The sequence below is a fragment of the Spermophilus citellus genome (assembly GCF_964194105.1).
Source record: "Spermophilus citellus genome assembly, chromosome: 4".
In the NCBI taxonomy this organism is placed as follows: domain Eukaryota; kingdom Metazoa; phylum Chordata; class Mammalia; order Rodentia; family Sciuridae; genus Spermophilus; species Spermophilus citellus.
This window is the reverse complement of record NC_138185.1, coordinates 138,152,990-138,180,906: the sequence shown is the minus strand read 5'-3', so window position 1 is coordinate 138,180,906 and position 27,917 is coordinate 138,152,990. Positions and strand designations below refer to the sequence as shown.

The 27,917-nt window shown below is 36.9% G+C and overlaps 2 protein-coding genes across 2 annotated transcripts in view; one reads left to right on the top strand and one right to left on the bottom strand.

The window, feature by feature from the left end:
• The first annotated feature begins 420 nt into the window (after positions 1-420).
• On the top strand, positions 421-27,917 carry RAD51 (RAD51 recombinase). The gene is made up of 10 exons (XM_081289374.1): positions 421-1,215; positions 3,449-3,537; positions 5,842-5,979; positions 8,136-8,253; positions 9,924-10,015; positions 17,747-17,841; positions 25,021-25,134; positions 25,896-26,025; positions 26,217-26,338; positions 26,924-27,917. The coding sequence occupies exons 2-10, from the start codon at positions 3,451-3,453 to the stop codon at positions 27,045-27,047; spliced, it is 1,020 nt and encodes a 339-aa protein (XP_081145500.1). The 5' UTR covers positions 421-1,215; positions 3,449-3,450; the 3' UTR covers positions 27,048-27,917.
• Positions 19,522-27,917, bottom strand: part of RMDN3 (regulator of microtubule dynamics 3) — a 28,585-nt gene continuing 20,189 nt past the window's right edge. The window contains exon 12 of the mRNA XM_081289373.1: positions 19,522-20,013. Within this exon, the coding sequence (XP_081145499.1) occupies positions 19,897-20,013 (117 nt within the window). The 3' untranslated portion in view covers positions 19,522-19,896. The remainder of the gene's footprint in view (positions 20,014-27,917) is intronic.

The window sequence follows — 27,917 nt, the reverse complement described above, 5'->3', positions numbered from 1 at the left end:
AACTGTTGGCTATTTTCATAAAATTTTTTGTTTTACTGATTTGAAAGCTGATTGTTTCTGCACTATTAAAATAAGTTTATTATTTGAAATCTTTTGAAATTAAGTAATGTCTCTTTATTAACTGAAGAGTATTTTACCATATATCTAGTAGGTCTTTTAAGATATATCAAAGTGATTCAGGAGGCTGAGACAAGAGGATCACATGTTTGAAGCCAGTCTCAGTCAGCAATAGCAACCTGCCTCAAAAAAAAAAAAAAAGTTTAGAGGGAATACCAAGCCATCTGCCTACACTCATCTAACTGAAAACAGATAGGATTAAAATATGTAAGAAACAAGTAAAACCACAGCTATCTTTGTATCTCTAATGGACAGTAAAAGAAAAGTGGGGGCTGGGAGTATCGCTTACTAGCAGAGCACGTGCAAGGTCCTGGATTCAATCCCAGGGTAAAACTTAAAAAAAAAAAAAAAAAAAAAGGTTTCTTAGGAAGCTAACATCTATGAGCTAATGCAATAATTCCCAAAATCATGGTTCCCAGATCAGCATCAGACTTACCCAAACCTACTGAATCGGAAAACCAGATAAAGGGGCCAATAATCTGTAGGTTTTATATTTTCTCAACTTTTTTTTAACTTGGGAGGCTCAGAGCGCCAGTTAAGATCAAAGATTCACATTTCGACGCCGCAGGAAAAACAGCCACACCTTTCTCCAAAGCCGCTAGCTGAAACTTCCGCAGCGGTGCATACTGGGCGATGTAGTTCCAGGCCTGTCGTACCATTTCTTGGGACTTGTAGTCCTCTATCTGGGAAGAAAGCGACAACTCGCAAAGTTTAAACCAGTCCTTAGGAGAAAGGGAAGAGCGTATCCACAGTATCACTGGCGCTCAAATTCTTTGGGCCCATCTCTATGCTCGCGACCAAAGGTGGAAGAGACTAAAATGTGGGTGCGAGAGGGGCGGGGCGACGTCACGTCGACGCGGACGTGACCCTGCCCGAGAATCTTTGGCGGGATTTCTGAAAGTCGCGGGCCGAAGTGCGGCTGGAGAGCCAGTGCTGAGGTGACTGAGGCGCCTTCCGAAACGCGTAGTTGGGTCCTGAAACTTGCTTGGGTTGTGCACAGGAAGCCGACAACCGTGTCGAGAATTGGAGCGCACGCTAGACCAGTGGACTGAAGTCGGAGCGCTTGCCCCGCCTCACCTAGCAGCGCTGCAGACCCAGGTGAGTTTTCGGCACAGTCGGTCTCCTTTCCAGAGTCGGGGCTTGTCCTATAGTTAGCGGCGTCCTGACCGGGCCTGTGCTCCCGCTGCCGGCTCTAGGGGCCCTTCCGCGCCAACTGAGAAACCCGAAGATGGCGGGGAGGGACATGCCCGGGCCTAACTGACCCTCAGAGCTCGTTGTAGAACAAAAAAAAAAAAAAAAAAAAAAATCTGTCCCAGGTGTTTAGTGCTTCAAACCCGGCGTTCATCTGATGGACTTTTGAGCAAGCCTAGATCCAGAGAGTGGTAGTCAGACCTAATTAACGTTACAGTCAAGGTTTCTGAATTCCTGGAACTTGGTTTTGCCTACAAAATACCAACCAACAACTGCCCATATTAGATGATGTTTCCCATCATCTAATATGGGCAACCTTTCATGGTTCACGTAATGCCTAGGGAATGACCCGAATGAAGTTTGGGTTTTGTTTTTTAAATTTCTAAAGGGATATGTTTGTGTGTGTATAAATCATAAGTGTACGCAATTCCGTGAATTAATACAAAATGAATATGTAATTACCACTCAGGTCAAGACATAGAATGCTGTGGCTCGGGGTATATAGCTCAGTGGTAGATGGCTCATCCCAGCAGTACTCAAGTCCTGGATTAATTCCCAGCCCCGCGCAAAAAAAAAAAAAAAAAAGCACCCCAGAAGCCTGCCTTGAACTTCCTTGTGTTATATTTGACTTTTAACACCATTGACTAACTTGGCCTGTTTTTTTGAATACATCAACAGCATTGACTAACTTGGCCTGTTTTTTTTTTAATACATCAACAGCATACAATGTTGTTTTTCCACAGGCTCGTCAAATGTCAGTATTTGTATTTTTAATTTTCCGCTCTTCTGGTGGGTATAAGTAAAATCTCATTGTGGTTTTAATTTTCCTGATTACTGAAAAGGTTAAGCTTTTTGTTCATGTGTTTCTTGGACATTTGGGTATCTTCTATTGTGAAATATTTGTTCGAATCTTTTGCCTATTTTTCTCTTGGGTTTTCTGTTTTTTCTTTACTGATTTGAAGGAGTTCTATTTATTCTGGTTATCAATCTATGTGGTAAATAGTTTCTACTGTGATTTTTTTTTCATGCTATTATGTGGTTTCTTTTGATGAATAGACGTTCTGATTTAAATATAGTCCAGTTTTGTAGTCTTCTTTTTCCTTTTTAGTTGTTGCATTACTTACCCAATTCAAGAAATCATTATCTAGCCTAAGGTTGTGAAAATATTCTTATATTCTGAAAACTTTCTTTTACCTCATAAGTATAAAATCTAAATTGGAAATCTGTTTTTCCCCTTGTGTGAGAGATGTGTCAAGTTCATTTTATTCTATAAGGCTATCTACTCAACACAGCACTCACTACTTATTAAACAGACCATCCTTCCCCATTATTCTGCAATCTTTTTCATAGATAATAAAAGAAAATACTTACATGTATTCCTGTGATTCTGATATGGAATTCAATTCACAGTTTTTTATTTTCCACCTGAGATGGACCTAACCCAGTTAATAACAAATGGTCATCCTGTCTTCTGTCAAGTCTTCCAAGAGTAGAGTTCCTATTATCTTTGGGGTTAAATTTGTCCTCTTATGTGTCCAGATTCTTTCTCTTCCTCCCTCTGGAGGTTCTCTACCACTGAACTACATCCCCCAGCCCTTGTCTAGATTTTTTTGATGTGACCGCCACCACTACTAGTGATTGAACCCAGGGGCACCCTATCACTACTGAGCTACATCCCCATCCCTTTTAATTTTGAGATAAGGTCTCAGTTGCTCAGACTAGCCTCAAACTTGCGATCCTCTTGCCTCAGCCTCCCAAATTGCCGGGATTATAGCACCCAGTTTTTTATATAAATTTAAGTCCACTTATTATTGTGGACATAAGACTTTTACACTTTCATTAATATACCTTAAAGATAATTTGATGTTTTTTGTTCTCAGTTCTTTTTGAGCTGAGTATATAACTATGATGATAGCCTTACCTGTGGTGTGGTGGTGCTCAGCTATAATCTCAACTACTTAGAAGGCTGAGTCAATCCATAGTTGGTTAAATCCTCAATGTAGAACACCAATAGGGAGGGCCAACCGTAATTCTTCAGAGATTAGTTGCAAAACTAACTTTAAGGCTCTTTCCTTACTCCCATAGTAGTTCTTTAGTGTTCATATTGTTGGCCATCTGTTTTTTTGTTTGTTTGTTTCAGTAATGGCTATGCAGATGCAGCTTGAAGCAAACGCAGATACTTCAGTTGAAGAAGAAAGCTTTGGCCCACAACCTGTTTCACGGTTAGAGGTATGTTCATAGTTACTAATTTTTTAATTATGATGCTGTACTAGATTCTACCTAATGGGGGATAGCAACCTTTACATAAACTGTAGGTTTATTCCTTGGTAAAAACCCAAAGAGTTTTCAGAGGTTGTCAAGAATCCTGTGGAGCCTGGTGTGGTGGAGCAGCATGCCTGTAATCCCAGCAATTTAGGGAGACCCTGTCTCAAAATTTAAAAATAAAAGGGGCTGAGGATGTGACTCAGTGGTTAAGTACTCCTGGGTTCAATCCCCAGTACCCCCACCCTCACCCGAAAAAAAAATAATGTAGAAAGGTTTGATATTATTGCTAAACATATCAGGCCAAGTCTTTTCTTTTGTCAACACTTCTCTTCGTATTGTTTTTCTTTCTCAGAGCTGGATTTTCTTAAATAGGCTAGGGTCCTATGGTGGATTAAGTATGCTTGCACTAAGTATGAAAATGTTGTCCAGGAACTATGGTGGCCTGGACTGGTTATGCAGGGAGGAAAAGGGAGCCACTTCCCTCTGTTCACCCAGATCTCTGCTGAAGTTACTGTGCTATCATAGATAGGAAGAAAGTGTGGGATTGTTAAGGTATAAGAGCCAAACTCAAAAATTTGTGACCCTGCCTAAGAATAGCAAGCACCAGAACTGGGGCTTTGCAGTATTTTGGCCTGTTGTAATTGATTTGAGTTGAAAGAAGTGAGAAGGAAAGCTTTTGATTTTTTTTTTTTTTTAATTTCCTTTTGCATAATTCTCCCATCTCCAACTAAGCTTCAAGACTCTAGAGGTTACTTAAATTGGTTTCTGATAAACATTTGAGAATTCAGAGTCATAATTTTTGGTGCCATGAGCTTCCTGATACTTCCACGTAGGTATTGGTTTCTGTTGGCAAATACTAATCTTTCCCTTCTCTTAAAGCCTCATTGAACCCCACATATATGCATATCTGTCCACTAATTCATGTTCTCTCAGAAACCATAGTTTTGGTGGCTAATAATACCAAACCTAACTTTGTAAATAGGGAGAAAGAAGTGCCTTTTGGTGGTTCACTTTGAGAAGTAGCATAAAAAATAGTCATGTTTAGTAACCAAAACTAGTTTTGCCCATTCTTTTTTTTATGATCCCATTTATTTAAAAATAAATATTCATTTACATATGCATAATATCTTCTGAAAATTACACAAGAAACTAATAGAGGTTACCTCTTGCGAAGAGCAGTACTTATGATAAGATGCCAGGAGAAAGACTTCATTTTATAGCTCTCTTTGTGTGTGTGTGTGTGTGTGTGTGTGTGTGTGTGAGAGAGAGAGAGAGAGAGATGTTAGGGATTGAACTCAGGGTCTTATGCATGCAAGGCAAGCACTCGATTTATAGCTTTATATTCTGTTCTGAATATTTTTACCATCTTGGGGGGGGACAACTAAGGATTGAACCCAGGTATACTTAGCCACTGAATCATATCCCAACCCTTTTTATTTTTGAGACAGGGTCTTGCTAAATTGCTGAGGCTGGCCTCAAACTTGCAATTCTCCTGCTTCAGTCTTGTGAGTTGCTGGGATTATAGGCCTGTGTCACCATGCCAGGCCCATTCCTAGTCTTTTGAGGAACCGCCATAGTAATTTACATTTCCACCAACAATGTAAAATTTCCTTTTCCCCACATCTTTTCTAGCATTATTCCTTTTTTCTTCTTTTTTTAGACTGGGGATTGAATCTTTGGGGGATGCTCTGCCATGAGCTGTATCCCTAGGCCCTAGGGATAGAAATATTTCTATTTCAAGACAGGGTCTTCTAAATTGATTAGGGCCTTTCTAACTTCCTGAGGCTCAACTCAAACTTGTCAGTCTCCCAAGTTGCTAGGATTACAGGTGTGCCTCCACAGATGGCTCCCATATTTATTCTTGTTTATGTTCTTGATGGTTGCCTAGTGCTAGTTTAAACACTGGTTTGATTATGAAAAAGTTGATAATTTGTAATTTGATAGCTCATATGTGGGTCACACTTCTCAGGTCTTTTGTATAAGTTATATTACTTTAAATACCTCTGAATTAAGCCGGGCATGATGGTGCATACATGTAATCCCAGAAGCTCCGAAAGCTGAGGCAGGAGGATTGTGAATTCAAAGCCAACCTCAGCAACTACTAATCTACTCAGTGAGACCCTGAGGTTAAGCCCCTGAGGGCTGGGGTTGTGGCTAAACCCCCCTGGGTTTTATCCCTGATACAAGGGTGGAAAAATCCTCTGAATTAGATAGGTTACACATTAAACAAGTGAGAGATCTGAAACTTAAATATGATTTTATTTGCAGCAATGTGGCATAAATGCCAATGATGTGAAGAAATTAGAAGAAGCTGGCTTCCATACTGTGGAGGCTGTTGCCTATGCACCAAAGAAGGAATTAATAAATATTAAAGGAATTAGTGAAGCCAAAGCTGATAAAATTCTGGTAAGTTCAGCTTTGTGACCTAGGAAGGCATTATTGGGAATAGTACAAAAGAGTAAATAAATAGTGAAAGATAGTCTTCCTCCTTCCATCCTCCTCCTTCCCCTATGATCCTGGTCCCCTTTCCAGAAGAGACTGTGTCCAGTTGCTTACCTTGGTATTTTCCTCTTGTGTAAATTTCAATATCATGAAATTAGATTTAAATGCTACTAAATTAACTATGAATTTATACTCCCACCAGAAATGACTGGTAATATATTTTTTATTAATAAAATGTTTTTTATATAAGGAAAGTGAACAAAATATATATATTTGATATTTTTTGTCAAATGTATTTATAAATTTATGTATAGAACATATACTGGGGATAAATATACTAAAATATTTACATTGTTATTTCTGGTTGGTAAGAATATGAGCAATTTTGTGTGTTGGTAAATACATGTCCTAGGAATTAAACCCAGGGCTTTACTTAGCCTAAATATGTTCCCTACTACTAACACTATACCCTAGCCATTTTTTTTGCCTCAATTTTCTGAAGCCTCTATATTTTCTTTAATGAGAATCTTTCAGTTAACTTTTATATAGATGAGATCTTTAATAACAGAGAATGTGATTTCAAATCGTGTTTATTTTTTTTACTGTAATATAAAAGTGATTTTACTGGCTTAACTGAATATGAAGTGTTAATTTAATAATCCCTTTTTTAACAGCACTTTAGTTTTTGAAATCCCTTCTCTTTTACATATATTCTCATTTTGCCTTTATAAGAATACTAAGAATGATAAGTAGGGTCAATATTCCTGCTTTGTAGATAAGGAAGCTTAAAACCAGAGGTTTAATTATTGAGTCAAGGTCATGCAGAGGATAGCAGAACTTAGACCAGAACCCAGATATTTTATTGTACTCTAACCCTTCCTCATCTGCATTTTATTGTATATTTTAAAAATATGTGTATATATGCACATATATATAATGTTAAATTGTAGGTAGACACAATACCTTTATTTTATTTATTTATCTTTTTATGTAGTGCTAAGGATCAAACCCAGGGCCTCACACGTGATAGCCAAGTGCTCTACCATTGAGCCAGAACCCAACCCTTATTGTATATTCTTACACTAAGAGCTTTTATGTTTTTAAACACTGGTAAGATATTAATCTATATATTTATTTAGTCTCAATTTGTAAAATTTGCAGTGCTAAAAAACCCTAAGTAATTCCTAATGTAAGTGATAAGAGTGAAGATGTTGCTATCTATGTGAGTATGAAATCATTTATTGGGTTACTTAATTAAATGTTTATTGAAGTGGTGGCTTAATTGTAAATTCTGAGGGCTGGAGTTGTGGCTCAGTGCCTAGCATGCATGAGGCTGGGTTCGATCCTCGGCACCACATAAATGTAAAATAAAGATATCGTGCCCACCTAAAAAAATAAAATATGAAAATATATATGTATATATAAAAAGAATTCTGAGGGCTGAGATTGTGGCTCAGTGGTTGAGCTCTTGTCTAGCATGCAGGAAGCAGTGGGTTTGATCCTCAGAACCACATTCAAAAATAAAATTATTATGTCTATCTACAACTTAAAAAAATATTCTGAGTTTCTAATACTTTTGTTAAAAGATTGATTTGGGCTGGGGATATGGCTCAGTGGTAGAACACTTACCTAGCATGTACTCTGCACGGATTCAATCCCTAGCACCATGAAAAGAAGATAAAGGCATACTGTGATTTTGACTAAATGCCAACAGGGGTTCCCAAAGTCTATTTGCTGTCACTTTCTGGGCATCAGTTTTCATGACTGAACAAAAGCTGACAGGGTCTTCACTTATGCAGTGTCATATCTTAGTTTTAGGAATGATATCAGTTCTCTGCTTCTGGAACACATAAATGTAAATCTAAAATAAGTAAATTGAGATATGCAAAATGATATAGAAAGGGATTTGATTTCAGATATTTTATGTTGTGAATTCCTGGATGCTAAGGATCTACAACTTAAAAATAAAATTTCATTTGAATTTGACAGTAGAAACCTTTGAAAGACAGCATTGGTATCACTGGTATATTAGAGAAGACTTGTAGTTCTAGCACTTTGATCACAGACTTTCCAGGTAAGGGTTATTATTTGGTTGATTTAACATTCCTTAATTTTCTCAGGCTGAGGCAGCTAAATTAGTTCCAATGGGTTTCACCACTGCAACTGAATTCCATCAAAGGCGGTCAGAGATCATACAGATTACTACTGGCTCCAAAGAGCTTGACAAACTACTTCAAGGTAATATGAATTCTTTAACCCATGTTGTAAACTGATTAGCAAAGTGTGCAAGTTATAGGAACAAAACTGAAATATTTAAGCATGATTTACATGTTAGATATGATTAAGAGTTAAGGGAAGTATCCACATTGAAGAATTAAGACTGCTAGGTGTTCAGCCAGATAAAATGAGAAGTTGTGCTCCATTTGTATACAATGAGTTGAAATGCCTTTTGCTGTCATGTATAACTAATTACAACAAATAAAAAATTAAAAAAAAAAAAAACTTTGGGGGTTGGAATTTGACTTACAAAATACTAAAATTATCTTTTGTTTGTATTTTTATGCAGTGCTGAGGATCAAACCCAGTGCTTCCCATGTGTAGGCAAGCTCTCTTATCATTGAGCTACACTTCCAGCCCCTAAAATTATCTTCAAGTTAAAAAATTTAATACTACATTCAGACAATAAACTTCCTCTGCTTAAGGAATAAAACTAGTTATGATCTACTCTACCACAAGGTTGAAAGTTTGCTGACTAAAAATCGCCTTTGTACTTAGGCATGGGTGATGATGGGAATTGAACGTAGGTCCTCGTATGTTCTACCATTGAACTATACCCCCATTCCCAAAGTACTCTGTTTGAATACTAATAGTGTAATGCACACTAATCTTCAGGACTTTAAGGAAAACTAGGGTTTTTGAACTTTTGAAGGCGTAGCTATCTAACTGCTATAAATTAGATTTGGTTCTTGCTTCTTTCCCTGTTATCTCATCATTCAACTTTTCTTCCTTCTTTGGGTGCAAAATGCCATGGATTCTGGAATAAAGCTCAAATTTGAGTGTTCATCCTCTCTCCAAACTCACCCTCCCAGCATTTACATGGTGAAAATCATTTAAAATCTATACACCTCAGTTTTCTCCAAAATGAGGATAAAAGGACTTTTTACATTATAGGTTATTCAAAATAAATGAGTAATACATATAAATATATACTACAATGTCAGGTATATAAGATACACTTAGTAAATATTAGATGATACTACATAAAACTATCTTTTTAAATAGCTGTTTATTGATTTGTAACAACACAGTTTTGTATCCTGGTTGTAGTAGTAGCATCTCCACCCCCACCCCACCCCAGTACTAGAAATTGAATCCAGGTGTGCTCTACCACCAAGGTAAACATTTAGCCTTCTGCAACCCCCCCTTTTTTCTTTCTTTTTTTTTTTTCTTTTTGAGAGAGAGGGTCTCACCAAGTTGCTAAAGTTAATTTCAACCTTAAAATTTTCTTACCTCAGCCTCCTAAGTCGCTGACACTACAGTTGTACACCATCACCCCCAACTATTAATGGTAGTTACTTGAAGCTGCACATTGGATAAAATTGCCTAGAACTGTACAATCATGTAAGTGTGTGCATGTGTAACTGGAGAAATCTGAACAAACTCTAGATTATACCAGTGTCAACTTTCTGATAGGCTAGATGAAGAGTACACAGAACCTCCCTGTACATTTCTTTGCAACTCTATAAATCTATAATTATTTCAAAATAAGTTTAACAAGTTACTGCTTATTGAAATTTCAATTTCTAAGTTATAAAAACATCTTTCTGATGAGCTCCAACAACATTTCTAATGTTTCATTGTAGTCTCAACATTTTATTGTTCTGAGAAGTGCTTCTTGTTGCTTTTAGGTGGAATTGAAACTGGATCTATCACAGAGATGTTTGGGGAATTCCGAACTGGGAAGACCCAGATCTGTCATACACTAGCTGTAACATGCCAGGTGAGCTAATTAAATCAGCAAGGATTAGTTGTCTCGTGTATTTGCAAACATCTATTAGGACAGACATAAAGGGACTTTCTTTGTCCTCAGGACTCCTGTAACTAGTTGGAAGATAGCCTCCTACTGCAAATCTTCCACATCATAGAAACTTCCATATCACTGATTTCAAATACTTTCTTATCCCTTAGGCCTCTCCTGGCTTTACCTGCCCTTTTTTTCATTAGTTTGCATATTATGGTTGATCATTAAAGTAATTCCTTCAGAAATAACCTCAACTTTTGTATCCACTTGAAGAGATACCAACCTTAGAGGAATCCTGTTTCTCGGTATTTGAACCCAAATTATTTACTGATCATACTGAAGAAAAATCATACCATAAAGTTGACTGATTTCGCTTTAAATTCAAGATGACAACCTTTAAATTAGCGTTCAGTACTGTTTGGCTAATCTACTGAGTTTCTCCAGTTAGGTATGCTCTCCTAAACTTTATCTCATACTTGGTCCTTTCTCCTCAAACCTTCATGTTTCTTTCAACCCTCACTCTGAGCCAGTGATCTAACCTGCTTTTCACGTCAAATCTACAAATCCAGCTACAATTTTACCCATCTTTATTTCAAATTATGATGGATGTGTGTCCCTTTTCCTCTCAATAGCTCATCCCTAACAATGTGATCTGATTACCATCTGTTGCCGTCCTCTCTCAGACTCCTTCTTCCATTCTGTTTGATTTCTCTTAGATATCTTCATCAGAATAATGCCCAGTATTTCCTCTGTTGGACAATCTTCCCTGGTTTTCTTTTACTTATGCTCTCATTAATGGGTAGATTTGGGAACATACACACTGGGTTAAATAATTGCTTAATACGTTCATTTAAGTAATAAATACAGGAATCAAACTAGACTTCAGAGCTTTAAAACCTTCATAAGGGTAGATCCTATAACTGGCTTGTTCCCTGCTGTGTTGCTAGAAGCTAAGTCATTATTTGTTATTCAGTAATCATTCAATAGAATTTGAATGGATGGAGATTATAGAACCAAAGTTCTAGGGCATGGCTGACATACTGTAAAATAAATGATAGAGGAAATAGCTTAACTATTTAAAGGAGAGGAAGGATTGCTTTACTCTAGAGTAATCAGAGTATGTATCTTTATAAAGAAAGATATTGGAAGCCAGACAAAGTGGTGCATGTCTATAATCCCAATGGCTTAGGAGGCTGAGGCAGGAGGATCAAAAGTTCAAAGCCAGCTTCAGCAATGTAGCAAGACTAAGCAACTTGGCAAGACCCTATCAAAATAAAAACACAATGAGGAGGAGTACTGTTTGGCTAATCTACTGAGTTTCTCCAATTAGGTATGCTCTCTTAAACTTTATCTCATACTTGGTCCTTCTTAAATTATGATGGATGAGTGTCCCTTTTCCTCTGGCTCAGTGGTACAGCACTTGCCTAGCATGGGTGAGGCACTGGGTTCAATTCTCAGCACTGCATATAAATAAATGAATTTAAAAAAAGGTCTGTCAACATAAAAAAAAAAATGAAAAGGACAAGGGATGTGGCTCAGTGATTAAGTGCCCCTGAGTTCAATCCCTAGTACCAAAAAAAGAAAGATAGAAGGATAGATGGTTATTGGAGTAGAGTTCTAAAGGATACAAAATTTAGGAGAAAGAAATTAAAAGAATTTAACTGTATTGAATGGAATAAACAACACACTCGATGGGGAGACATAATGTATAAGAAGATAATACATAAATCTGTTCACATATAGCCTGTTTAGCAGTTAGGCAGAAAATTATAGGATATGAACCTTAAAAAGATATATCAAAATGGGGCTTGCTGGCACATGCCTGTTATCCCAGCTACTTGGGAGGCTGAGGCAGTCAGATGACAACTTAAAGCCAGCCTGGGTAATATAATGAGAGGGTTGGAGGAATAGATTGGTGGTTGAGTACCACCTGAGTCAATTCCCAGTACTTAGGGGAGGAGAAAAGAAATCAAGATCATATTGATTGATCATACCATAAATCAAGGTCTTCAGTGTAGATACAAAGTATAAAATTGGGCTAGGGACATAGCTTGGTGGTAGAGTATGTGCTTAGCATGCGTAAGGTCTGGGTTCAATCCTCAGCACCAACACCAACTTCCAGTGAAGTTTAAACTTGGTTCTGTAGAGAGTAGGGAATATTTCAAAATTTTCAACAGGAAAATAAAACTTGCAGAAATATTCTGGTAGCAACCTGTTGAAAAATTAGAGCTGAGGATATTTGATCTAAGATTATTAAAAGCATCTAACTGGAGAGTTTTATGGAAATATGAGTTCAAGTTTAGAGACAGTAGGTTTGTGGTGACCAAAAAAAACCCAAGTGAAAATATCTAGCAGAGGTTTCTTAATATATGAGACAAGGTCTTCAACACAATGCCTAGGCAGGCTTTGAACTCCTGAATTCAAGTGATCCTTTACCTCAGCTTTCTAAGCAACTGGGATTGCAGGCACATACCATTGTACCCATCTTATCTACCAGTATTGATGAATATGGAATCAAGTCATATACAGAAGTAACAGTGGAATCTCTGAAAATGAAATATCTACAAGAGAGTGTAGAATATAGAAGAGAAAGCTAACAAACTTCCTTGTTAGTGTCAAACAGTATTTAGTGGGTGCCTTTTTTCTTTTCTGAATAGGTCATCTTCACATTCTCTGGCTTTAAGGATATAATTCCTGGGAGTGGTCAGTCCAGGTACATAGAATCTGGACTATTCTTATGAACCAATTCTTGCATCAAAATTTTTTGAGACTTTATCATCATTCTTGATATTTCAAAGAAAAATTACTTCTTGTTATTTTGTTTACAATACTGAGGATTGAACTCGAGCACTTTACCACTGAGCTACATTCCCAGTCCTTTTTATTTTGAGACAGTCTGTCTCACTAAGTTGCTGAGTCTGGCCTTGAACTTGAGATCCTCCTGCTTTGACCTCCCATGTCATTGGCATTACAGGCATGCTTCACCATGCCCTGACATGGGCCCACCATTTTCTTGAGATGATGAATGCTGTTTGTTAAGGTAGAAGAATATTCTGTTTCTTTATGAATAAGTTTATCTAACATCAAGCAAACCAGCTTGATAGTTTTGTTTTTCTATCATTTACCTTTCTCACTTACCATTTTATTGCTTCTTTGATTGCTCCACTGATCTTCCATTTATTTATTTATTTTAAGTTGCAGATAGGTACAGTACCATTTATTTATTTATTTGTTTATTTAGTGGTGCTGGGGATTCAACCCAGGGCCTTGTGCATGTGAGGCAAGCATTCTACTGAGTGAGCTATATCCCCAGCCCCCAATTTATTTATTTTTGTGGTACTGAGGATCGAATCCAGTGCTTACACATGCTAGACAAGCACTCTACCACTGAGATACAACCTAGCCCTCTCCACTGATCTTTTCTTTGCAAAGACAGCCAAGTTAGAATTTCAATATCAAGTACACCTGTGTCATTGTTGGCCCTCCTCATGAATAATTCTGAGAAAGAAGGAGTTTGAAGAAGAAAGAAAGAACTTTGAAGATAACAAAATATTGAGGAGAGTGGTAGTAAGCTATGAAACTTGCTTGAGCACCATTAGAAATTTGATAGCTAAAGTAGAAAAGCACTATTTAAGATATTGCTTAAGGAAAAAGGGATAAGAATGTAGCTCTCAGTGGTAAAGGGCCTCTGAACTCAATCCCCAGTACCAGAAACAAACAAATAAAAAAAAAAAAACTGTATTACCCTTTTGGGATGTAGCTCAGTGGTAGAAGACTTGCCTAGCATATATGAGGCCCTGGGTTTGATACCTAGCATAGTGGTTGGAAGGGAATTTAACCTTACATGGGTCATTGAACATGATGTGTGGCCTTTTATTTATTCATTTATTTATTTATTTATTTATTTTAAGATTTTTTTTTTTAAAGATGGACACAATATCTTTATTTATTTTTTTATGTGGTGCTGAGGATCAAACCCAGTACCTCACAAGTTCTAGGCAAGTGCTCTACCGCTGAGCTGTAACCCCAACCCCTTGTGTGACCTTTTTAATTATTTATTTATTTATTTTTAAAGAGAGAGAATTTTTTTAATATTTATTTTTTAGTTTTAGGCAGACACAACATCTTTGTACGTGGTGCTGAGGATCGAACCCTGGCCGCACGCATGCCAGGCGAGCGCGCTATCGCTTGAGCCACATCCCCAGCCCTGTGTGACCTTTTTAAATAGAAATGTTTTACCTATGTTAACGACTGCTTTGATTTTTGTCATGCTGGGGATCAAACCCAGAGCTTCCTTGTGTTAAAGAAGTGCTCTACTGTTGAGCTACATCTCCAATCCCCCCCCCCCATGTTGTTTTGAAAGGGATTTATGTAGAATAAATATTTACACAGTACATAATGTTCATCATTGCCATGGCAGTTAAACATATGCTAATGCTCTGAAGTTCTACAAATAAAATCCTAACCTGGGAATGTTTATTAAGTTGTCATATATTGCCTGTTGACTATAAACTGAAGCAAAGGTCTCAGGTAAATGTAGTCTCTTTATAAATATAACATTCAGGGCTAGGGCTGCAGCTCAGTGGTAGAGCACTTGTCTAGAATGTATGAGGCACTGGGTTCAGTACTCAGCACCACATAAAAATAAATAAAATAAAACTATTTGTCCATCTACAACTAAAAATATTTTTTAAAAATTCACAGGTGGCTGAGCAACTATAGATCTTTGATCTTTTTTCAGAGAAAAAGAATGTTAATTTGTTAAAAGTTGAAAGGATTACACTTAACTAGTCTAAGAGCTAGGACCAAGGGTATAGAGAGGATGTTAGATTACTGCTTATATCTAAACATTCTTTGTTCTCACTGTTGAGATTTTCTCAACTTAATGAAGTGAAAACTTGCTAAGAATTGGATGTCTAACACTGAAATTATATAAAGTTGAGAGCTACAGTTAAAATATAAAAATACACTCCATATTTGTTCAGAGTACTAGACTAATTTAAAAATTCTGAAAAGATAGGTTGGGGCTGTAGCTCAGTGGCAGAGTACTTGCTTCACATGTCTGGGGCACTGGGTTCTATCCTTAGCTTCACATAAAAATAAACAAATAAAATACAGGCATTCTGTCCATCTACAACTACAAAACAATTTTTAAAATTCTGAAAAAAAACATATGTATTAAATTTAAAAGTATATGCTCACTAGACATAGTGGAGCACACCTGTAATCCCAGTGGTTTGGGAGGCTGAAACAGGAAGATTGCAAGTTCAAGGCCAGCCTCAAAACATAATGAGGCCCTGTCTTAAAACAAAAAATTTAAAAAGAACCAAGGATGTGACTCAGTGGTTAAGCACATCTGGGTTCAATCCCTGGTACCAAAATATATATATATAGTTTATAGGTTTTTTTTTTTTATCATTTACCTTTCTTATATGTGTGTGTATATATTTTCTTTCACAGAAATATACAAAGAATTTTTTTACCATTAAAATGGTAAAAATGAGAAACAACATGCATAGGAAGAAGAGTTAAAGTATGATACTAAGCAGTTATTTAAAAACAGCTAAAAAGATTGTGCTGTAGCCCAATAACACAAGATGGCTGTGGTCGCACTAATAGGGCAAGTTGGAGAACATAGCCTGTAGTTGATCTGCATCTGCTCCAGGCTACCACTGACTCAACTATATCTGACACCTTCTCTGTTTCCTTGTTATCAATCTGCCTATCTGTGCCTAGTTACCTATGGCCTCCCTTCTGTCTAAGGAGGTCCACCCAGTTGCAAAAGAATTTTCTTATGATAGCATTCACAATATCAGAAAGTGAGAGAAAGGGAAAATCATTCATCTATATCCTGGAGACTTAGCCCCAGAGTATCCAGATTTCCTCCTCTCCACAAACTTCAGAAAGCTTCTACTTTGATCCTGTTGGCCATTGGTTCTACATTTTTAACCTCTGTCAAGGCCCTCCTTTTGTTTTATACATGTCTTTTGTTCCTTGCATACATTCACATGATATAAAAAATTTTTATCTTCCAACTTTCCAAATAGTAATATAATTATTCTCTTTCTAAATTAACAAAGCCTTCCACAGTAGAGTATACAACAAAATCAGTGCCCTAAAATTTTGGGAAATCATATCTTCAAAGTACTTTTCTGTACATCAAGTACTATTTAAATGATTTACATGACTTTATTTAATCCCAGCCATATCAGTGTTTATAGCAGCAAAATTCACAATAGCTAAATTATGGATACAGCCCAGATGCCTGTCAATAGAAAAATGCATAAAGAAAAAAGTTTTTTCTAAGATTAGCATTGGGTATTTGCCAGCCCCTGAATGTAAAATGTTCTAAAGGATTTTCCTCAGAATCCAAATGGGAATTTTGGGTCCAAAATAGATTTCTAGTTTGGATACTATCCTTAAAGCATCATTCACTTAAAATTTGTAGAATTAACTTAAAGGTGTCTGACATGGGATGGGTAGTCTAAAATAAGAGTTTTCCTTGTGGCCTATGAGACTGTTTTCATAATATACTGTGTTCCTTTCTTTTCTTGCCTCTTTTGTTTGATTCATTGGGTGTGTGTGTATGATTTTGAGGTTTGGGGATTTGGAGTTTTTTTGTGTGTTAGGTTCTTTGGGTTTTGAGGCTGGGAATTAAATTCAGGGCTTCATGCATGCTAAGCATTTTGCTTTTTTTTTTTCTTCTTCTTTTTTTTCCCTTCCCTCCTCCCTACTTTCTATAACAAACTATTGTTTTCCTTTTTCACTTTGTTCACTTTTAACACCTATATATATTGCAGCAAATACCGTGTCTCTTGCTTATATTTTAAACTTTCTATGGATGCTTCTGGGCCATTGACAAGCCCCTTCAGTAGCCCTTTGAAATGAACTCTGCTCAATAAAGTGAAGTATAGGGCTAGGGCTGTGGCTCAGTGGCAGAGCACTTGCCTACCATGTGTGAAGCACTGGGTTCCATCCTTAGCATCACATAAAAATAAACAAATAGGGGCTGGGGATATAGTTCAGTTAGTAGAATGCTTGCCTCACATGTACAGGCCCTGGGTTCGATCCCCATTATCACAAAAAATAAATAAACAAAGGCATTCTGTCTATCTACAACTACAAAAAAAGAAGTTCTTTTAAAAAGTGAAGTATAGGGCTGGGGACGTGGCTCAAGTGGTAGCGCGCTCGCCTGGCATGCGTGTGGCCCGGGTTCGATCCTCAGCACCACATACAAAGATGTTGTGTCCGCCGATAACTAAAAAATAAATATTAAAAAAAAAAAAATGAAGTATAAATTTGTTCTGGATGCTAAGATTAATTGGGGATTGGATTAGGATCCCTTGTTAATTAGACCTAAATGGGTAAATGATCTTCTAATTATTTGTACTAATGAACTAATACATCTTCTATTGGTGTGCAGTCAAATTTTTTCACCTACTTTGAACTATATTTCTGAGCAATCTAACTCTGACAAGATTCTAGCTTTGTGTGCTATTAGATATAATATGAGAGCTTCATGTCTAATACCAATTGTGTTTCCATCCAAAGAAATGACTTCTTCCTGCCTCTTAACATTTTAGAGTTTTTATTTTTCTTCTCTGCTTTATCGGGAGTAGGAGGAATTATAGACCTGTCATGGGGAACTTGGTCCACCTGTATCAGAAATATCAATTATTTCCACTGTTGTTTTTTGGTTTTCCTCTTTAGCTTCCCATTGACCGGGGTGGAGGTGAAGGAAAGGCCATGTACATCGACACTGAGGGTACCTTTAGGCCAGAACGACTGCTAGCAGTGGCTGAGAGGTAGGTTACTTATTAAACTAGAAAATACATGGCTGCACTTGTCACTGTGCAGAGTCTCACTGAATTGCTCAGGGCCACAGCCTCCTGAGCAACTGGGATTATAGGCATATACCATCACACCTAGCATGACTTACAGATTTCAACAGTATTCCCATAAAAATTACAGCAAGCTTTTTTGCCAAAATTGACAAACCAGTTATAAAATTGATATGGGAATTTAGGAGACTCAGAAAAACTAAAACTAACACTGGTGATTGCCCGTGTTAGTTTGGCTAAAGAATATCTCTTGTGTTACTTCACATCCCAAATTATGTATATGGTTCAAAAGAATGGTCTTCTGTAGTAAAAGGAAAAGGGGGTGGAGGCATTATTTAGTCAATGTATTAATCACTGTCAGACTGGATAAAAAATAAATTTATGGGGCTGGGGTTGTGGCTCAGCGGTAGAGTGCTCGCCTGGCACGCACAGAACCCTGGGTTCGCTCCTTAGCACCACATAAAAATAAATAAGTGAAATAAAGGCATTGTGTCCAACTATGACTAAAAAATAAATTTAAAAAAATAATAATAAATAAAAATAAATCAAACTACATACTGACTTCCAAAGAAACACTTCAAATTCAAAGACAAATAGGTTGAAAGTAAAAGGATAGAAAAAGATGTCACATGCAAACAGTCACCATAAGGAGGATGAATAGTTATATCAGACAAAATAAATTTTAAGACAAAAAAAATAATAATACTGATAAAGAGGGACATTTTATAATTAAAAGGTCAGTTCACCAGCAATAAAAAAATTCTTAAATATATACACACCTAACAGCAGAACACCAGAATAAGTGAAACAAAAACTGAAGTAATTGAAAGAAAAAAAAATGGACAATTCAACAATATTTGGGGACCAATATCACTCTCACTTTCAATAATAGATGGTACTTTCAGTGTCAATAATGAGTTCAAGGCCTTGGTGAAGGTTGTTATTTTCATCAACTTTTTTGTTGCTGTGCCAAAAGACCCAACAATAAGAATAAGAGGAGAAAAAGTTTATCTGGTTTACAGTTCCAGAGGTCTCAGTCCATACATAGATGTCTATTTCAGTTACTCTGGGCAGAAGGTTAGGCAGAACATCACAGCAGAAGGGTGTGGAGGATAAAAATAGCTCAGGGCATAGCAATCAGGAAGCAGAGTGCTCTACCCAACAGGGATAATGTGAACCCCAGAATACACTTCCACTGGCTCATCCCTCCAGCCACACCTAACCTGCCTATAATTACCACTCAGTTGATCTATATCACTGGGTTGACACACTGATTGGGTTAAAGCTCATAATCTGATGTGTCTGTGTATTCTTTTTTTTTTTTTTTTTTTTTTTTTTTTTTTAAGAGAGAGTGAGAGAGGAGAGAGAGAGAATTTTTAATATTTATTTTTTAGTTCTCGGCGGACACAACATCTTTGTTGGTATGTGGTGCTGAGGATCGAACCCGGGCCGCACGCATGCCAGGCGAGCACGCTACCGCTTGAGCCACATCCCCAGCCCTGTGTCTGTGTATTCTTGCATCGTCTCACATATGAGCTTTTGTGGGGCATCTCAGATCTAAATTATAATAGATGTCTATGAAAAATCTATTACTGGCATCATACCTAACGGTGAGATTTTGAATGCTGTCCTCTTAATGTCAGGAAAAGGGTGGTAGGTAGGTCCTCGCCAATGCAGTCAGATAAAAAAATGAAATAAAAGGCATCCAGTTTTGGAATGGAAAAAGTAAAACTGTCTATTTGCTGATGACATGATGACTGTATGTAGAAAATCTTAAGGAATCCACACAAAAACTAGAACTAGGAAAAAAAAGTTCAGCAAGGTTGTGGGATACCATGTCAATATGCAAAAATTAATTGTGTTCCTATATATTATCAAAGAACAAAAAACAGTTTCAGAGGCTGGGGATATAGCTTAGTTGGTAGAGTGCTTGCCTTGCATGCATAAGGCCCTGGGTTCAATCCCCAGCACCACAAAAAAAAAACAAAACAGTTACAGTTACAGTAGAATGAAAAAGAATTAAAACAGTGGACAGGTATGGTAGCACTTGCCTGTACTTTCTGCTGCTTGAGAGTCCGAGATAGAAGGATCTCTTGAGCCCATAGTTCTAGACCATTCTGGGTAACATTGTGAGACCTGTCTCAAAAAAGAAAGAAAATGTTTCAGAATAAATCTGACAAAAGTAAGACACATTGAAAACTATAAGCCTTGCTAACAGAACTTGAAGATGAAATTCCACATTCATGGGTTAAAGACTAAATGGCAGTCTTCCTTAAATTGATATACAGATTTTTTTTTTTTTCTTTTTTGGTACGGGGGGTTGAACCCCGGGGTGCTTAACCACTAAATGATATATCCCCACCCTTTTTTATAAATATAAATAAAATAGAGACAGAGTCTCACTGAATTGCTCAGTGCCACAGCCTCCTGAGCAACTGGGATTATGGGCATGTACCATCACACCTAGCATGACTTACAGATTTCAACACTGTTCCCATAAAAATTACAGCAAGCTTTTTTGCCAAAATTGACAAACCAATTATAAAATTGATATGGGAATGTAGGAGACTCAGAAAAACCAAAATATTCTTGAAAAAGAAAGAAGAAAATTGAAGGTCTTAGACTCCCCAATTTAAAACTCATTATGACCGGGATTAGTGATAACATACCTATACTCCTAACTACTTGGGAAGCTGAGGCAGGAGGATTGCAGTTCAAGGCCAATGCAGTATACTGTCAATTTAGCTGAGACCCTGTCTCTAAATAAAATTTAAAGGGCTGGGGATATAACTCAGTATTTTCCTAGCATATGTAAGGCCTTGAGATCAGTCCCCAGAACTGCCAAAAATAAATATATAAGCTCATTATAAAGTAATTAAGTAATTGTGATCATGGCACAAGGATGAATTGAATTAAGAGTTCAAAAATAAAACCTTTAATACCAATGCGCAAAAAAAGAATAGCCACTTACTGTACATGGTACTAGTAATTACTAGTAACATGGTTATTCAAAAACATTAAACACAAACTGGGTATGGTGGCGCACACCTGTAATCCCAGTGGCTTTAGAGGCTGAGACAGAAGAATGGCAAGTTAAAAGCCCGCCTCAGCAAAAGCGAGACACTAAGCAACTCAGTGAGACCCTGTATCTAAAAATAATACAAAATAGTTCTGGGGATGTGGCTCAATGGTCAAATGCCCCTGAATCCAATCCCTGGTACCTAAATAAATACAGAATAATTGCCATATGATCCAGTTATTTCCACTTCTGAGTGTATATGCAAAAGAATTTAAAGCAGGGAAGCACTTGAAAATGCAGTACACTGTTAATCAGCAATCACAATCAAAACAACACAACATTCAAAGGGTGGTAACAACCCAAATGTTCATTGGCAAATGAATGGATAAGCAAAATGTGGTATGTATACATACAATGAAATATTACTTGGCCTTAGGAAGGAAGAAAATTCTGACACACAAAACAGTATGGACATTATGATAGGTGAAATAAGCCAATCATGAAAGGAAAATACTGTGATTCTACTAGTATGTACTAGAGTAATCAAAGTCATGGAGACAGAATAAATTAGAATGGTGCTTACTTGTAAAGAAAATCAAGAGCTATTGTGTATGACATTTATTGTTAAATTTATTAAATGTCTCAACTAGTAAATTAATAAACAATGTTTTATCCGTCAATAGATATTGTTTGGTGATTTAAAAATATCTAAACACTGATACATGTTACAACATGAATGAACCTAAAAACATGCTCGTGGAAGTTAAATATAAAAGACCACATACTGTACAATCCTTTTTTTTTTTTTTTTTTGTACAATCCATTTATTTGAAATTTCCAAAGGGGAAAAATCTATGAAGACAATAAAATTATGTATATTGAGGGTAAGAATCTGGAATAACTGCAGATGGACTTAAGAGATATTTGTGGTTATAAATGTTCCACAGTTGGACTGTGTGGATGGTTGTACAAATCTGCAAATTTACTTAAACTTGCTGAATTTTGTATTTACAACACATTTGCTTTTTGGTATATTACTTATATTGCAGTAAAGCTGATACATCTTTCAAATTAACTCAAAATTATTTTCTTCTGTTTAGGCTTAAATATGATAATTTAGTTCTTATCACACATTTTACTGAAACTCAAAGAGAATTTACTTCATGTTGGGTTGTCAGATTCAAGTTGAAACCTGCCTGATTAATTTGAGAATATTTTCTCTAGTTTTATAATTATAATCAAATTCTCTTTCCTATTTGATAATCAGAGGGATCCAATCCGTTGAATATATACCACTGAGGCATAAAATTAGGTTGAAACAATAATTGTAGCACTTTACCTTTGCTTACATGAGAAAAAAAGAATTATTCTCTTTTGCAACCTGACCTTAGTTTTCTGAAGCTGTATGTGCTGAACTGTCTTCTCTCCCAGGCTTGTTTAGCAGTCTTTTGGATAGAATCACTAAGACTTTTTCCAGTAATATTGGAAGTATTCAGATAATATAGAAAAATATAGCCATGAGGATAGAAACTTTGTTTTGGTCACTCACTGTATCCCATAGCCCTAGAACTATTCACTCATATTTATTAATGAATTAATTACTTTATTAATTAGGGCCATGTTGTTTGTTTTTTGTTTTGTTTTGTTTTTGTTTGTTTGTTTGTTTGTTTTAGTTTTCGGCGGACACAACATCTTTGTTTATATGTGGTGCTGGGGATCGAACCCGGGCCGCACGCATGCCAGGCGAGCGCGCTACTGCTTGAGCCACATCCCCAGCCCCTAGGGCCATGTTTATGATGATTTTTTTCATTGAAGAGAAAATATGTTTGAATAGAAATTAATTCATCTTAGTCACACCTACCTAGTGAGAAAATTTTTAGAATTGAATTCCATGTATATATGTTGCTTTCAATTGATAGTTCTGGAAAGTCATAGGCCTCCTTAAACTAATATCCAATTTCTGTTCCCAGCAGAACAGAATTTGCCATGAACTTTTGAAGAATACTAAACCACAATCAGGTTACTATGGCACAGGATTCCCAGAATGTGTGCATTAGCACACATGTACATGAAAACAGCTACATTAGCACCTGGGAACTTGTTAGAAATGCAAATAGTAGCCAGGTGCAGTGGCATAGGCTTGAAATTTCAGCTGAAACTGAGGCAAGAGATAACGAAGTTTGAGGACAGCCTGGGTAATTTAATGAGACTCTGTCTCCAAAAAAAAATAAAGTTAAAATGCAGGCAAAGTGGTAGAATACCTGCCTAGCATGTGCAATGTAATCCCCAATGTCTCAAAAAAAGAAAAAATACTATCCCCATCCCTGTCTCCTTATCCCCATGATAGAATCATGAACGTAGAATAAGCTCAAAGAATTACAGAACACTGGATTTTCTTTAAACACTATCCCTCCATCCATCCATATCTCCCTGTCTCTTGTGTTTTACTGAGAAATGAACCCTGGGCCCACATCCCCAACCATTTTATTTTGAGACAGAGTTTCATTAGGCTGTCAAAGCTGGCCTCAATCTTGAGATCCTTCTGTTTTCTGTGTTCCAATTCACTGGGATTACAGGTATGCATCACTGCATTCAATTGATCATTCTGTTTTGAACAATTAAATAAGGGGATAACTATTATACTTCATGAAAACCACTTGTTTTTAAGTGATGATACATTATTTTCACATTGTTCAGGGTGTGGATAAAAGCATTCAATAACATCTTGGGGGAGTGGTACTATGGGTTGAACTCAAGGGCACTCAGCCATTGTATTTAGAGACAAGTTCTCACTGAGTTGCTTAGTGACCCGATTTTGCTGAGGCTGGCTTTGAACTCGTCATCCTCCTCTCAGCCTCCTGAGCTGCTCAATACATTTATCAGAATCTAATAGGTATATAAAATATACTAGGAAATTAGTGAATCCCATCCCAGTTTTTTCCCTAAAGGAATTTATATTCCAGTAAAAGAATGGCACAGTAGTTCTTCACAAGTGTCATAAAAAAGCTCAAACCACATTTTTAGAAATCCTGAAGAGAGAGAATCACATATATTTGAGAGATGCAGGAAATCTTTTGTATAAGTACAGGTAAAGCCAGGTGTGGTAATGTATGCCTATAGTCCCAGCTACTGGAGAGAATCACTTGAGCCCAGGATTTGAGGCCAGCCTGGACAATACAAGGAGACCCCTAACTAAAGAAATTTTAAAGAGTGCAGGTTAAGTCTGTTCAGATAGATAAATCAAAACTTTTTTTTTTTTTTTTTTTTAATGGTGTGAAGATGAACCCAGGGCCTCTTTCCTACTACACCAGTGCTCCATCATTAAGCCACATCCCCAACCCTTAACATTTATGAGAATGAAATTGTCTTTCTTGAGCAACCTTGAACATTCATATCTTAGTTAGCAGAAGCAGAAGTGAGTCCATTCTATGAAAACAGGAGCTATTTTATTTGCTCTTTAGACACAAAAGAAAAAAAAATCATTAAGCCATAAATTGAGTTCAGATGTCACTCAGTTATACTACATACAGAAATATCACATTCTGAACTGTAACTTGTTTTATTCTTATTACTAGAAACTATTATGAGAATTTTGAAGAAATGAAATATGTTTAATAAAATCCTTCCTTGAACTTATAGTTTGGGGACCCTTTTTTAGAAGGCTTAATGTTCATATACCAATAGCTGATGTGAATTCAAATTGATATATTTATTTTGGCTTGTTGCCCTTGGGTTTTGCAGAATATTGTTTCCCTGTAATTAGGAATTCTCATTCTAGATCTGGAATCCTCAAAGAATAAATTTGATTTATCTTAAAGTCTTACCAGGTACATCTACTCTAACAATTGCTGCTGCCATCTTTCTCTGAAGTTTGCCTGCATATCATAATAGAAAGGGATTTAGTGCTGGGGATGTAGCTCAGTGGGAGAGCACTTATCAAGCATACACAAGGACCTGGGTTTGATACTCAGCACCACCAAAAAAGGAAAAAAAAGGTATTTATATTCTTGGATCTTGAAAGCACTGTCAGTACCACTTCTTACCTACCCATCCTGGTAATTTAAATCTTAGAAACGAATTTCTCACCCAACTAAGTTCTGTGCCTGAAATGTTTTCTTTTCTAGATATGGTCTCTCTGGCAGTGATGTCCTGGATAATGTAGCATATGCTCGAGGATTCAACACAGACCACCAGACTCAGCTCCTTTATCAAGCATCAGCCATGATGGTAGAGTCTAGGTATGTGCTTAGAAGATACCAAATATGTTCCCAGAGCTTTTTGTATCTTGTTCATAGTAACCCGAATTTGAAATGGAGAATTTTAGTTTCTGTTATTATGCTTATGACATGTGTATATGCACATGGGCTTTACTGGAGATTGAACCAGAGCTTCATGTCTGCTAGGCACACACTTAAAGCACTGAGTTGTATACCTCAGCCCTTTTTTGAGACATGGTTTCACTCAGTTGCCCAGGCTGGCCTTGAACTTTGCAATTCTCTTGCCTCAGCCTCTGGAATAGCTGGGATAACGGGTGTACATAGTCACTCCTGGCCTATTTTGACACTCTTGTTTTGTGATCGAGTCACTAATGAAAAATGAAGCCAAGGGCTGGGAGTATAATTCAATGGTAGAGCACTTGGCCTAGCATGTGTGAGACCCTAGATTTAATTCTTATCACCATACACATACAAAAAATAAACATAATCTAAACACCTATGTGAAAATTAAAATATGAGATTTTAGAAGATTGAATAAAGGAATAGAAACTGACACAGACTAGAAAGTCTTCAGAAAATGCTTGTTCTTGTTGGGCTAGTGACTGAAGAGAGTGAGGCAGGAGGATCTCAAATTTAAGGCTAGCCTTGGCAACTTATTGAGAACCTTGTCTCAAAAAAAAAAAAATAGAAAAGACTGGGAGTGTAACTCAGTAGTAGAGTGCCTCTGGGTTCAACCCCTCGTACCAAGAGAAAAAAAAAAAGAAAATTCTTGTTGCCTTTAGGTATGCACTGCTTATTGTAGACAGTGCCACCGCTCTCTACAGAACAGACTACTCAGGTCGAGGAGAGCTCTCAGCCAGGCAGATGCATTTGGCCAGGTTTCTGCGGATGCTTCTAAGACTTGCTGATGAGGTAAGCTGCAGGGCTACAAAAATTTACAGGAACCTTGCTGAGAGGTGAGGACATTAGTGCCTAATATCAAGTTATTAGTTTAAAAATGAAGAGAAACCTTAGTCATTCTTTGCTTTGTGGGGGGAAGTGGTGGCAGCATTAAGGTTCTTGGAATGTCCCTAGCTACAAAACTGACATCCTTTCCTCATCAGTTTGGTGTAGCGGTGGTAATCACCAACCAAGTGGTAGCTCAAGTGGATGGAGCAGCCATGTTTGCTGCGGATCCCAAAAAGCCTATTGGAGGAAACATCATTGCCCATGCATCAACCACCAGGTAAGGTGATGGCATTAATACTTCTTGCTTAAATATATGTTCTATTAACTGTGAACTAAACATGACAATAAAACATTTCCATTTAAACCATATTAAAGGGCTGGGGATGTGGCTCAATTGGTAGTGCACTCGCCTAGAGTATGTGAGGCACTGGGTTTGGTTCTCAGCAAATAAAGATAACTGTGTCCACCTAAAAACTAAAGAAATAAATATTTTATAAAATAAAATAAACCATATTAAAGCTGACATTGTGTAATTAAACACTTGGGAACTCTTGCTAAATCTAATTGTCTTACTCTGATTGGTACTGGTGTTTGCTTTTGGTTCATAAAGGAATTTAAAACTCTGTTATTGAAGAATGAGTATTGAACCTCTGCCTGATTATTTTGAAGTGTTTTTTTCAGTATGAGCATTCCACTAAAGGGGTCAGAGAGAATGGATTTCTCCAGGTTAGAAATGCACTAAAATCCCTAATGTCCTTGTAGGAAATACACACACGTATACATATATATCTTTAAAAGCTCTATTATAAAGTCAGGATGTAATTATAATAACTTGGTGCTTTGGTCTGTATCTTTGGGTCAGATTATACCTGAGGAAAGGAAGAGGGGAAACAAGAATCTGCAAAATCTACGACTCTCCTTGTCTTCCTGAAGCTGAAGCTATGTTTGCCATCAATGCGGATGGTGTGGGAGATGCCAAAGACTGAATTACTGGATTTTTTCCCCTGTGGTAAACTTTTTTTAAGTGCTGCAATCTAATGGAGAGGACTGCTCCCTGGGGTTCTTCACAAGCTTCTTCCTTGTTGTGAGTGCCAGGACGACATCCAGGAAAATAGCTATTATATCAGCCTTTCTAATTGTGTAAATAGGAGACAGGTCAGTATTCACAAACTGATCTGAAATGTTTATTCCTTCTGGAGCATGTTAATCTTTGTGATTTCTTTGGTGTTTATAGAGGTATAAAATACCTTTGACATAGTGTCTTGGAATGGACTCAGGGCTAACAGGTCTCCAAGAAAAGTAGTTGGGAAGATCAGATTTCTTCTTTCACTTCCAAATAATGATAAAATAAAATGTCTGAGCTCTGTAGCCAAAGGAGTGTCTCTCTTCACAGGATCTTTTCTCTATCAGCAAAACTCCCCTGTTAATTAGAATGTAGGTTTTAAGGTTGTATGCCTGAACTCATAAAAATTTGATTTAGATTAAGGACTCTTGGATGAGGCCTGCTGGGCTATCAGTCCTTATTCTTCTATTTGCTTGGTCTTTTACTTACCACTAAGACTAACTGAATTCTGGAATCTTAAGCATTTCAAAGACTAAGTAAGCAGATACAGTATGAGGCTATTAATAAAATAACTTTTTGTGATGAATATACTATTTAGTTTTTTTGTGGTCCTAGGGACTAATCCAAGGGATGCTCTACCACTGAAGTATATCTCCATTCCTTTTTATTTTGAGTGAGTCTGCTAAAGTACCAAGTCTGACCTCAAATTTGTGATCTTTCTGTATCAGTGTTTTCAGTTGCTAGGATTACAAGTGTGCACTGAAGAGTATACTGATTGGTTTTTTTGTTTTTG

What these genes read in the sequence shown, in the direction of transcription:
- RAD51 (XM_081289374.1), top strand. Translation starts at nt 3,451, where the DNA reads ATGGCTATGCAGATGCAGCTTGAAGCAAACGCAGATACTTCAGTTGAA. An exon ending in GCCATGATGGTAGAGTCTAG is followed by an intron (nt 25,135 to 25,895) that starts GTATGTGCTTAG and finishes TGTTGCCTTTAG; the next exon opens with GTATGCACTGCTTATTGTAG. An exon ending in TTCTAAGACTTGCTGATGAG is followed by an intron (nt 26,026 to 26,216) that starts GTAAGCTGCAGG and finishes TTTCCTCATCAG; the next exon opens with TTTGGTGTAGCGGTGGTAAT.